The sequence below is a fragment of the Cibotium barometz genome, chromosome 21 (assembly GCF_041138505.1).
Source record: "Cibotium barometz isolate CiBa-2024 chromosome 21, ASM4113850v1, whole genome shotgun sequence".
Taxonomy (NCBI): Eukaryota; Viridiplantae; Streptophyta; class Polypodiopsida; order Cyatheales; family Cibotiaceae; genus Cibotium; species Cibotium barometz.
Genome location: NC_141066.1, coordinates 27,302,726 through 27,314,166, shown reverse-complemented (window position 1 = coordinate 27,314,166; position 11,441 = coordinate 27,302,726). Strand labels below are relative to the sequence as shown.

The following is an 11,441-nucleotide window of genomic DNA, read 5'->3' as shown; positions in this document are numbered from 1 at the left end:
TCGGCGAGATTGAATGCACAAGCTTAGAAAAGGATCATTGACCAAAGAAAGGTATGTACGAGTATCTCCTCTGAGCTGGTGAGGAGACAGATTGGATTGTTCTCTATGTGCAGTGCTATTTTGTTTTGTCCAGGGAGACCGCTGAGTAAGGCGGAATCAAGAAAATGGTTGCAAGATGATATTCTTCATGAGAAGGTGGTCTCACAGATCTTTTATCTTGGGAAGGGCTTCTTTAAGGTGGTCTCACAAAAAGGGCAAACTGTGGTTGATTTATTCGCGAGGGCTCTGCTCTTTCTGGGGCAGAAGCTGGTGCCCTTTGACCCACTCTTTGGTGTAAATAGAAGCCTCCAAGAGGCTTGTGCAGTATGGGTGGAGATTATGAGACTTCCACGGTGGTTAATAAGCCCGGTGCAGAAGTAACTGAATTACTTGACACAAAAGTATATTACTAAATCGGCTAAACACCCAGACTGTCCAGTGTCAAATTGTATTCAAGTATTATAAAAATTATTGCAACTTTTTTTAAATCAAAATTGTGCAATAATTTTGAGAATGTTTTTTTTTCTTGTTTCGAACCTTCGCGTTTTTTACGAACGAGAATGGGAGAGCGAGCTAGCCAAGATGGTCTTGCTGCACATTGGCAACAAGTTTCGGGGTGATTGGCTACACCTCTCATCCTATAACTAACCCGAGGGCCCATCTCTTGGTGTCGAACCTTCGCGTTTTTTACGAACGAGAATGGGAGAGCGAGCTAGCCAAGATGGTCTTGCTGCACATTGGCAACAAGTTTCGGGGTGATTGGCTACACCTCTCATCCTATAACTAACCCGAGGGCCCATCTCTTGGTGTCGATTTTCGTGTTTCGAACCTTCGCGTTTTTTACGAACGAGAATGGGAGAGCGAGAATGTTTTTTGACTTAAAACATGTCGAGGGCGTTTTCCCGCCAAGTTCCACTGTACTTGGGTTTCTGCACCAGGGTTTCGGCTCTGGACCAGGGTTGCTGTGCTGGGGTTTCTTGCCATATCCGCCTTGATCTCCTTGGTTTCTGCTGTGGGTTAGCGTATTTGCATTAAATTAGGGTTTCTGCAGGGGATTAGGGTTTCTGCGGCCGGTGAAGTGTACCTGAAGTGGGTAATCTTTCTGCAGAGGGTTAAGGTTTCTGCTCAACGCCATATCCATGGAGCAAGAGCTGATTAAAGAGTTCGCCGCAAACGGCTTCATTCTGGACGACCAAGAAGTTGCTAAACAATGTAAGGGCCTGCCACTCTGTGTGTGTGTGTGTGTGTGTGTGTGTGTGTGAGACTGTTCGAATTTTTAGTCTTTCAGAGGCGATAAGACCTGCTTTGAGGTGCTTTTTCTTGGGTTCTCTCCAGGGGCCTATAAAAGGATAGACTTTTATACTATGTATGTTCAGGTGCCTCTCTGTGTGCCAGCTTTGATCTCAGCCCTGCAGAGCTCGTATCCAACTGGGAGCTTTTCTACCTGAATTTGTAAGTGTAATCAGATCAAGAATTACTCTTTTTCAGCACACGATTTTCTGTATTTTCGTACATATTCAAAGACAGCTGCTCCCGCACGACCAAACCCCCTCCAAGATCGCTAGTCTGCACATTTCCACACACTTGCAGTTCAAAAGTGACCAGATGACCTGCCTTGAATTCTGCTTGTTGCTGACTCGATGCATTCCAGCCCACAATGCTCCCTTCCAGTGACACATGACGGCCAGTAATTTGTGCTTGTCCACCCATTCTTGACTCTGGCGTTTATTCCTTATACAGTATGACAGAGCCATATTTGCATAACATACACTTTGAATTTATTTCATTCCATCATAGTTACTATCAATTGGCATATCATGAATCACAGCCCATGAATTGACCCTAGTTCTGCAATAGAAAATGCCCCTAATGTTTGATGTGTCAGCTCCTGATTAGGCTAGACCTTTACTGCTGCTCATAGGGTTTCTGAGAGAAAATGGGTACTCCCCAATGCATTAAAATGAGGTTTTCACATAGTCTATGCCTTTATAAAGAGAATCAATGCTTTGTACCCTGAAAGCTACACTCGGATATGTCTGATACTGGCGCTGGATTTCTACATTTGATGGTCTGCTGGGACAAGTGCTCATTGTCGATATAAAAGAGTGACAATCGACAAAGGCATGTGTTGAGCTTACCCCCATAGCACTATTCCAGGCCCAAATAGCACTATTGCATGGAAAAGTTACACCCAGCCACATTCACAGACACGCATGTGCATACAACACACATATTAAGCGCTGTTCTAACGTAACAGCAAAGTTGATGCCTTTTTAAAACAAATTTTAGTTTGTGTGAAAAAATACATGCTCTTTTTGTTTTTTTGAGCCAGGCGGTTGGAAGGTGGAAGGGTTTTGGGCACCCAGCTGGACAATTTCCGCCAATTCATACAAAACGAGCAACGGGATGAGTTCCGACGGAAGCAAAGCGACTTCCATTTTTACTCAAAGGATGATGTTGACATGTATGAGATTATCCAATGGAGCCAAATACAGTGAACTTTTATGTCAATCCAGTGTAGATGTCTGCTTCCTAATCATAGCAATTTTCAGGTTGCTACATGCTGACAATGAGGAGGATGAAGAACATTAAACCACTCCAGCTAAAACTACCACCAAAACCCCACATGATGATTTGTTCAAGACTAAGGCCACCAGGATGGATGTGGATGATACGATTTTTGGTCCAAAAACCCCAGGTTTAGTAAACAAGTCTAAGAGCCGCCATGAAAACAGCAGCCCTGCCACACCCTTCAACCAAAGGTCAACCAAACTCAAAGTCCAATTTGTTTTGAACAAGGACCTTCCTGATATGCATGTGGCTGAGCCTCTCGAGAGTGTATCAGAGGATGATGTTTTGTGGCGGCTTCGACCAATCCAAACGTCTGAATTGCGTATCTTGAGTGGGGTACCGAAGCCTGGGAGCCGATTTATGTTTGACCGGACTGAGGACAGGGTACACCATTCTACCTTGAGCATGCCCCCATAGCACCACTCTAAGCCAGAAATCCAGATAGTGTTTTTTTTTAACATCATGCTTTGTATATATATATACTTAGATGAATCTAGGAACATGCCCAAATTCACCTTTTAGGAACGTGCATGTTATATACTCATGCTTTGTATGCCAAAGGAATTACCACACAGTGCTTTGATGACAGTTTAATGCCTTGGAAAAGAGGATCAAGGATTTTGCCAAGGTTCTCGCTAAGAGTGAGGGTTTGGCAGTGGATAATGAAGTCTTTGTGGCATCACAGGTAAAGCCAACAACAGCAATATTTGCCTGAGTGATCCATGTAAAGACATTACCTGTTGTTTCATCTAACATGTCAGAACTATCAATGCAGGAGCGCACCTTTGTGGTTGGAATGGTGTGCTGTGATGGAGAGGGCCACTTAAATGTCAAGTCCGTGCTTCTTCAAGGGAGGTAAGCTTAATGTAACTTGCTGGAAGTGTTTTTATTATGATTTTACAAACAAGGGAATGATATGAATGGAGTACTCTGTTTTTTAACTGATTAATGTTACTTTTTTCTTGCAGTGTTGAGCATTCAGGTGGACATAGAGTGCGCCTTGATCTCAACAGCTTGGAACGGTTCTCTCTTTTCCCCGGTCAGGTGAATGTTCGGTTGCAACCTCAGCATATTTGTTTAAAGACCAGAAACCCATAGGAAGCATGATATCGTACCATGTTATGTACAGATTATTGGAGTAGAAGGCCACAATCCAAGTGGTCACTGTTTGGTTGCTTCCCGCATAGTGGACTCCATCCCAATGCTTGTGCATGATGAGGCCTCTGAATCTCAGGCGCCTCAATCCAAACGGCAGGTGCTTGATGCAAGCATATCCATATCTGCAAACAGAAAGTCCAAGCATTTGTCAATGGTATGCAAAAAATGATCTTCTTAGGATGTGTGTATTTGTCCCAACTGGAAGTATATACAGTCTTTTCAATGGATTGAGGTTTTAACCATTGTGAGTATAACCCCTCATTGTGCACGGTGAAAAGGTTGTTGCAGCGGGACCTTTCACGACAAGCGATAACCTTGCATATGAGCCTTTAGTGGAGCTTCTAGATTTTGCGAGGAAGAAGCAGCCCAATCTCCTACTACTGGTTTGTGTAGCTCTAATCCCTTTGTTTATTTGGAGCTTAAACTTCATGGAAGAGAATGAAGTGCCTAAATATCATCGAGCAAAGTAGATCAAATCTTCATATTCTTTGCAGATGGGCCCCTTTGTTGATTCTGAGCATCCTCAAATCAAGCTTGGTGCTGTTGATAGAACATTTCATCAGATATTCCAGGAAGAAGTCAGAACAAGGGTAAGGCTTCTTCATCTTGGACTCGCTTGAGTACCTAAAAGGTTTTATAGTCATCCCTCGCCGGCCCATTGGATGGGAGAGATCCCCCATAATGTACAGGCTTCATGAAGTATTTTATTATAGTCTATGGGATGATGTGGTTTTCAAACAGATTGAAGAGTATTGTGAAGAGATGGGAAGCGGTGCTAGGGTGGTATTGGTTCCATCAACACGAGATGCCCACCATGATTTTGTGTTTCCTCAGGTAGATTTTTGGTTCAAGTTATGCTGCCTTGTATATGAAAAGACTTGGATTCTGATCCATGCTTCTTTCCCATGTAGCCTCCATTTGATACTACCGGTTTTAAAGACCCAGATCATCAGGTACCTGTTGCGATCTGCTAGCCAAATATATGTGCATCAATCTCAGCCTATGGTGATCTCATACCAATATGCTTGATTCCATTTTTGGTTGCAGATCACTTTGTTGGGAAATCCTGGGCTCTTCTCATTGAATGAGGTATGATTCCTGTGTGAGCTTTTATGATTGTCACCAAGTCCTCACCTATGCGGAAGCATGCAAGGAAGCTAGAAGATCATCAGTGGGGCTACTTGCAAGGAAATACTAGGAGCATAGTACACATCGCATGTTTCAGCACGACAATGTGGGGTGGATAGTGATATGATCCTTTGAGTGCAGTTGACAATTGGATGCTGCACAGTAGATGTGTTACGGCACTTAAGCAGCGAAGAAGCGGCACGGGCTCCTGCAGGTGCTTCGAGTGATAGACTTGCAAAGCTAGCTTCTCACATAATCGGCCAACGCAGGTTGTGTTTTCACCTACCTCTTTGGTCTTTCAAACACTGAAGATATCTTTCTGGAGGCATGTGTCTGATACCACATTCCTCATTGTTGTATGAGCAGTTTCTATCCTCTTTTCCCAGCAGCTGCTGGTGTGCCTCTCGATCTTTCACTCTCTGTTGGGGCTTTGCCATTTTCTAACCAACTGGAGATTTTGATCACACCTTCTGATCTATCTCCATTTGTCAAAGTAAGTGCAAGGCATGTCTTTCAACACTCCCAAGTCCCAAGTAGCTGCATTGTTGGAACATCACTCTTCTTTGCATGCAATGTGTGCTAGCCTTTGTTTCAAATTGTCCCTAGAATGTGTTTGAATGGCAATTGACGTCTTAACCATGTGTTAGCATGAAGCAAAAATGAGAACCAGAAAAGATGATTATTTTCTGCTTGTCTGTTGCAGACACTAGGATCTATGCATGATTCTCAGTGGAATAAGGAAAAGTATGGGAGTACATTATGCATAAACCCTGGCAGGCTTGCCAAAGGCATGCATGGTGGCACTTTCACTGACATGTTCACAAATCCATTGCCTGATGATGGAAAGGAGCAGTGGCCAGAACGTGCGAGGGTTTCAATCATTCGATTATAATGCAATTCTTAACACAGCTCTCAAGCAGTACACACCTATTACAGCTTTGTATACAAAGTCTCTTTGAACTTACAGCGAGCCTGTTTGTAACATGCCGAAGTGGGCACTTTTTTCTTCATGTCCCTGATATCTTTCTTTTTTTTGCCATAAGTTTGTTTGCTGTCAGAGCTTGGGTTTCAGCTGTCTAGAGCAGGTGGTGAAGCTTTATTTCTTTGTTTTATCCAGTTTCCTCTGACAAGTCTTTCCATCCACTTGTGCTCTGGCAATCCATTTCATCCAATTGATAGTGTTAACTTATTTTATAAGTAATCTTGATGGATAAGTATGTCAAGCAGGCTACTTTTTGCTTTATAGACATGTACACACATGCATACATGCTTCTGCATACACACTACATTGAGGCATTCGTGAGAAATACAAAACTTAAGCTCATGAATTATGTCTAGTATGTCCATAATAGATGAATGAGGGATCCTTGTATCTCCTTACAGTTCTTAATTACATTAGTCCTTTGATCTTTCCAAATCTGGCTGCCAAAGTCCTTAAAAGAGTGTTGATTTGAGTGCCAACACTTAGAACCAAGTCCTCTTTCTTATTGTGCCATTTGTGCACGCCTTGGACATGACAACTTAGAGTGTTCTTACCAATTCACATATGCACAATAACCATTACCTTTCCTATGCATAATAACCTCAAAATGTCTTTACCAATGCACCTATGCATAATAACCTTAGAGTCAACCATTAGTTCTCCATGGTTTGTTCAACCAAAAAATAGCTTCTTCACAAACGTTTTGTGTGCTCATTCCAAGTGGAAAGACCACCTAGTCTGCTTGAGAAAGGCATTTTAAAGATGTCAATTATATTGAATATCTTGGAATCCTTTGAAATGCCAAATTTGGGCAAAGCATGGGGTATGTGTTATTGTTTCTAGCCATAAACACTTGAATGTTAACCCTTGTAGACTCAATATCTAAATATTTATCCTCCATGAATGATAGTGTAGCAATGTTTTTTAGCAGTGTCTTTTCCATTTGTTGTTTTGCTTTGTTGATCTTGGCTATAGCCTCATCTTGGGTGAGTCTTTTTACCCTATTTTGCTCTTTTTTCTCTTCTTTCTTTTTATGGATTTGAGCAAGCATGCCTTGGGTTAGGTCTATAACAGTTTTTAAGCTTACTCACATTGATGTATCTATTTGTCTCGATACCATCAAGGGTCTCAATTTTGTCTGATCCTTGTGGAGTAATTTTAGTTTTGAATGATCCCAATCCTTGAAGTTTTATCTTTTTTTGTTTATTGCTTCTTGTTTCATGTCCTCTTTAAGCTCCTTGTCCTTAATGTTTTGGTTGAATCATTTTTTGTACCTTGCTTGGAGAACCTTTCGTGCAAGCACTTTCCCAGTGAAGTGTCCTCTTGCAATCATGAAGTGTGTATCCTTTAGCATATGTATAAATTCATCCTTACAAATGCATCTTCATAAAATATCATCTTTACCTATCTTATATAACTCTTTTACTATTAGTTGATATGGTGCCGCTAGCTTGATAAGTTGTCGTATCTTATCTTTGTTCAATAGTCGATCTTGTGGAAAACCATATGCGAGGTATTGAGATATTTCATTACTTCAATCAAGCACCATATATCTATCTTGAACAAGCATGCATGTGGCATATCATCAATGATCCCAATGGTGAGCTCCCAATTAGGAATTCATAGCATCAGAACATGTTACGTTTCTTTTCTTGTAGTGACTGTGCAGTTAAAGTCTAAGAGTAAGAGCAAACCATCGTGTAATTCAACCCATGGTGTAAGGCTTGTTGACAAGATATAATAATGCCTGGTTTTCCACAAAGAATATAAATTTGTTGGCCACCAAAAGGTAGTGTATATACATCTTCACTGCATAGACCATGGTTGTGCACACATTGTAGCAAACCCAAGGCTCATAGGGATCACCATGGTCCACAACTCTTACATGTACCACCCCACAACACTAACTCATCATCCAACCGGTACATTAGGGAGCACATCTTAGCTCATTACCATACACTTTTGGAGCGAAAAACACCATACATTAGGGAGCACATCTTAGCTCATTACCATACACTTTTGGAGTGAAAAACACCATTAATTATCCTTCGGATCTTTACGAGCATCTGTCCACGGTTGAGATTTGGATACCATTGCTTCTTGGCTTGTTTGTACACGAGTTTGGTGTGTCCATCCTTGACATTTGATGTAGATTACTCATGCTTTGGCATATAATTGGGTGTGGCAAACCTTGTTAACCATAAAATGGGGTTAACATTCCCCCTTCCTTACGTCGAGTATCCTCGTGATCGGATTGAAGACTTTGTTGAGGGGTAAATGTATGCTTGGTGTTGATAAGTAGATGTTGCATGTCTTTGATTCTCCAAAGGGGATGAAGAAGCTAGTTAGTTTAGAAAAGGTTAATAACAAATGGGATCCTAATGGTGGTTGGGGCTATTGCATGTGATTGCTTCTTCTCTTTTTTCTTTTTTCGACAATCACATGCAAGTGTATAGTATTTGTTGAGGTTACCAAGAATTCTATGGCTGTTAGCAATGGAAGAAGGGAGGTAGAGGTCTGGAGGAGCATTAACAAGCAAGCCCTTATGCGCACATCTTGTTGGTTAATGTGTCCCTTGTAGTAGGCTGCGTGGTTTGACAACTCAGATCTCTTCAGGAGACATGGTTGAAAAGCGTACCATGAATTAGGCATACACCCACCATGGTCTCCCCATCTAGAGATTGTTATGGCTCACCCTAACCCTCCTTGAAACACATCCAAAAAGAGATTACCTGGTGAACTGTAACTATCTCATTGAGGATCTTTCCAATGGCTGAGCTCGTAACCCTTGAGGTCTCCAAGCTCCACAACTCCTTGAGAAGCAATTCCACCGCGTCTCCGGCGAGCGTTGTCACACCGCCACTTTGCACTACGGGTCCTCGTCCCTCCTCTCACCTCACTTCACTCACACACACTCACTAGCATGCATTAGGGAGAGAGATTAGCAATAGGATTAGCAAGAGCAAGACTCAATTGCACAATGGGAGAGTATGTTGTATTATGAGAGAAATTCACTTATATAATAGATTGATGTGACCCTAACCATAGAGGGAAGCCATATCCACTCTCACACAAATGCATAATAGAAGAGGACTACATGCCACACACTACATGTGCTATGTTCACACACCCAATAACCCTATCTAATGTCCACACACTGTGGCCAGCTAGATGCGGCCATTTATTGTTGCACACATGCTACTGTCTAACATGCGAGCACATATCGTGCCTAGCTCCATCGAGCTTGTAATCTCAACATGATTTGTTGTCGAGAGTGAACTAGGGGAAATATCAACAAAAGCCCAACCTTGAAGCAACATTTTGGCTACTATGAGTGCATCCACTGGTGGATGCGTGCTTAGCACCTCTAAACATTCAAAGATATGATGGAGACAACCTTTTGGATGAGTTACAAAGTCTTCCATCGCCCCTCTCCCCATCCAACCTCGTGACATGACTTTGTCTGCATGTACTCGATCTACTACTGCTAGATCCCTTGCCAGCTCTGAGAACGGACTTGAATTAGGGAGGGGGGGTATGTTAACCACTCTGGTTAACATTATTTTTCAAGTGTGGTTACGCTTCTTGTAATCTATCATTTTGTAATGGTGGCGTCTACACTTAGGTGACACATCCTAGAGTTTAGGTTCTTCGTCAGTATGTTTTGATGGAAGTGTGGAGATTGAAACGGGAAAGAATGTTAAACATGCAAGGTACTGTCCAAGGAATCATGCAACATCATGCATGCTTTGAATTTGCTATTTTAGATGTGAGTCATAAATGTCACAGGATTCTCCATTGTATCGTTAGACATCATCCACATCTCAAATATGGTCTACAACTCTGTGCAAATAACTAGCTCGTGAAAAAGGTTCTTTCATTGCGCACAGATTTCCCCTTTCATTGAGGTTAAATGGAACTCTACGAGCCAAAAAAAGAGTCTCATATACTCGGGGTGATAAAGCCCCAAGTGAGAGATGCCATGTAAATGACGAGTTGTCGATAAAAATCTAACGTAATTGACAAATGCTTTGTTGGTCTGTCTTGATTAAGAATTCAGATCCCATTAAATAACGTTTTCAAAGTCTTACAGCATGAACAACATCAGCTAATTCCTGTCATATGTACTATAATTTCTTTCTTCTGGTTCAAGCTTATGACTTTCATAAAGCAATGGGATGTCCATCTTGCATAAGAACTACAGTAGTAAAGAATGGTCGTTGAAAATTTGGTAGTGTAAGAACTGGTGCATGAGTCAATGCTTTCTTAAGCTCAAAGAAGGAATGATCCTGTCTACTAGCCCAATAAAAATGTCTAGCTTTCTTAAGGAGTTTGGTTAAAGGATGTGCAATATATGCAAAATTTCTAACGACCTTCCTATAGTAGCTACATAATCCAAGAAAAGATCTGAGTTCTCGTGAATATCACGCGGTCTATGCTAATTAGCAATGCTTTCAATCTTTTTGGGGTCTACTCAAATACCATCAACAAAAATAATATGCCCTAGGTATTCAATTTCCTCTTGAAAGAATTTGCTATTTTCAGAATTGACATAGAGCTAATTCTCTTGAAGAAGTGAGAACATTTTTTCTAAATGTTGTTCGTGCTCTTGACAATTCGTACTAAAAACTAAGATATCGTAAAAAAAACTACAACAAAATTTTGATATTTCAAGAATATTCTATTCATCAATCTGTTATTAAAAGTATCCGAAGCATTAGTCAAACCGAATGGCATAACTAAAAACTCATAATGACTAGTTTGGGTTCTAAAATCAGTCTTGAAGATATCCCCTTCATCCATTCGAATGTGATAACCAGACTTTAGGTCAATCTTGCTAAAGACCTGAGCTCCCTTAAGCTTATCTAGAAATTCATCCACTCGAGGTATATCGGATAACGATTATTGACATTAATCTTGTTAGTACACGATAATCAATATACATTCAATATGTTCCATTCTTCTTTTTAACGAGAAGAACTAGAGCGCCAAATGGAGAACTATTGGGTCTAATTAATTGTTTCTCTAAAAGTTCTTCAGCTTGCCTTTGGATCTCTTTTTGTTCAAGCAGGTTGACTTGATAAGGAGCTTTATACATGATGGCGATGAGCCACCAGGAATATCTCAATTCTATGGTCTTTTTGGTGGACAAGATTTGGGTAAGCTATGAGGTAAGTCATCCATAAAGTAGTTAGAGAACTTAGAGATGAAAGGGTCATGAGACACATTTGATTTGAAGTCATCTTGAGCACTAAGCTGGTTGACAAGAATAAAAAATGTATTCTCCTTTTCCTGTACAACTCTTTTTGCTTGGGTATGAGTCAAAAGTGGACCTAAGTCACCCTTGGTCTGACATTGGAGACAAATTTCTTTGTCACCTTTCATTAACCACATGTTATGAGATTCATAGTAGTCAATATGGGGATTATGCTCATGTCTCCATGGCATACCTAAGATAACCTCCAATCCTTGCAAAGGAGCCACAAAGAAAGTTCTCTTTGAATCCATTTCCAATTCTAGATCCTTAACCTCTTTTGTGCAGTTATACTTAGCACCTTGAAAT

The 11,441-nt window shown here is 41.1% G+C and overlaps 2 protein-coding genes across 2 annotated transcripts; both read left to right on the top strand.

Moving 5' to 3' along the window:
- The first annotated feature begins 937 nt into the window (after positions 1-937).
- Positions 938-5,878, top strand: LOC147627015 (uncharacterized). Its single transcript, XM_086816133.1, has 16 exons — positions 938-1,251; positions 1,416-1,491; positions 2,372-2,503; positions 2,592-2,994; positions 3,200-3,295; positions 3,386-3,465; positions 3,579-3,654; positions 3,740-3,922; positions 4,047-4,151; positions 4,263-4,358; positions 4,510-4,602; positions 4,680-4,721; positions 4,816-4,857; positions 5,038-5,165; positions 5,263-5,389; positions 5,600-5,878. Exons 1-4 carry the CDS (start codon positions 1,179-1,181, stop codon positions 2,629-2,631), a joined length of 321 nt encoding a protein of 106 aa, XP_086672259.1. The 5' UTR covers positions 938-1,178; the 3' UTR covers positions 2,632-2,994; positions 3,200-3,295; positions 3,386-3,465; positions 3,579-3,654; positions 3,740-3,922; positions 4,047-4,151; positions 4,263-4,358; positions 4,510-4,602; positions 4,680-4,721; positions 4,816-4,857; positions 5,038-5,165; positions 5,263-5,389; positions 5,600-5,878.
- Positions 2,698-5,788, top strand: LOC147627016 (uncharacterized). Its single transcript, XM_086815222.1, has 12 exons — positions 2,698-2,994; positions 3,200-3,295; positions 3,386-3,465; positions 3,579-3,654; positions 3,740-3,922; positions 4,047-4,151; positions 4,263-4,358; positions 4,510-4,602; positions 4,816-4,857; positions 5,038-5,165; positions 5,263-5,389; positions 5,600-5,788. The coding sequence occupies exons 1-12, from the start codon at positions 2,698-2,700 to the stop codon at positions 5,786-5,788; spliced, it is 1,512 nt and encodes a 503-aa protein (XP_086671348.1).
- Positions 5,879-11,441: the final 5,563 nt, after the last annotated feature.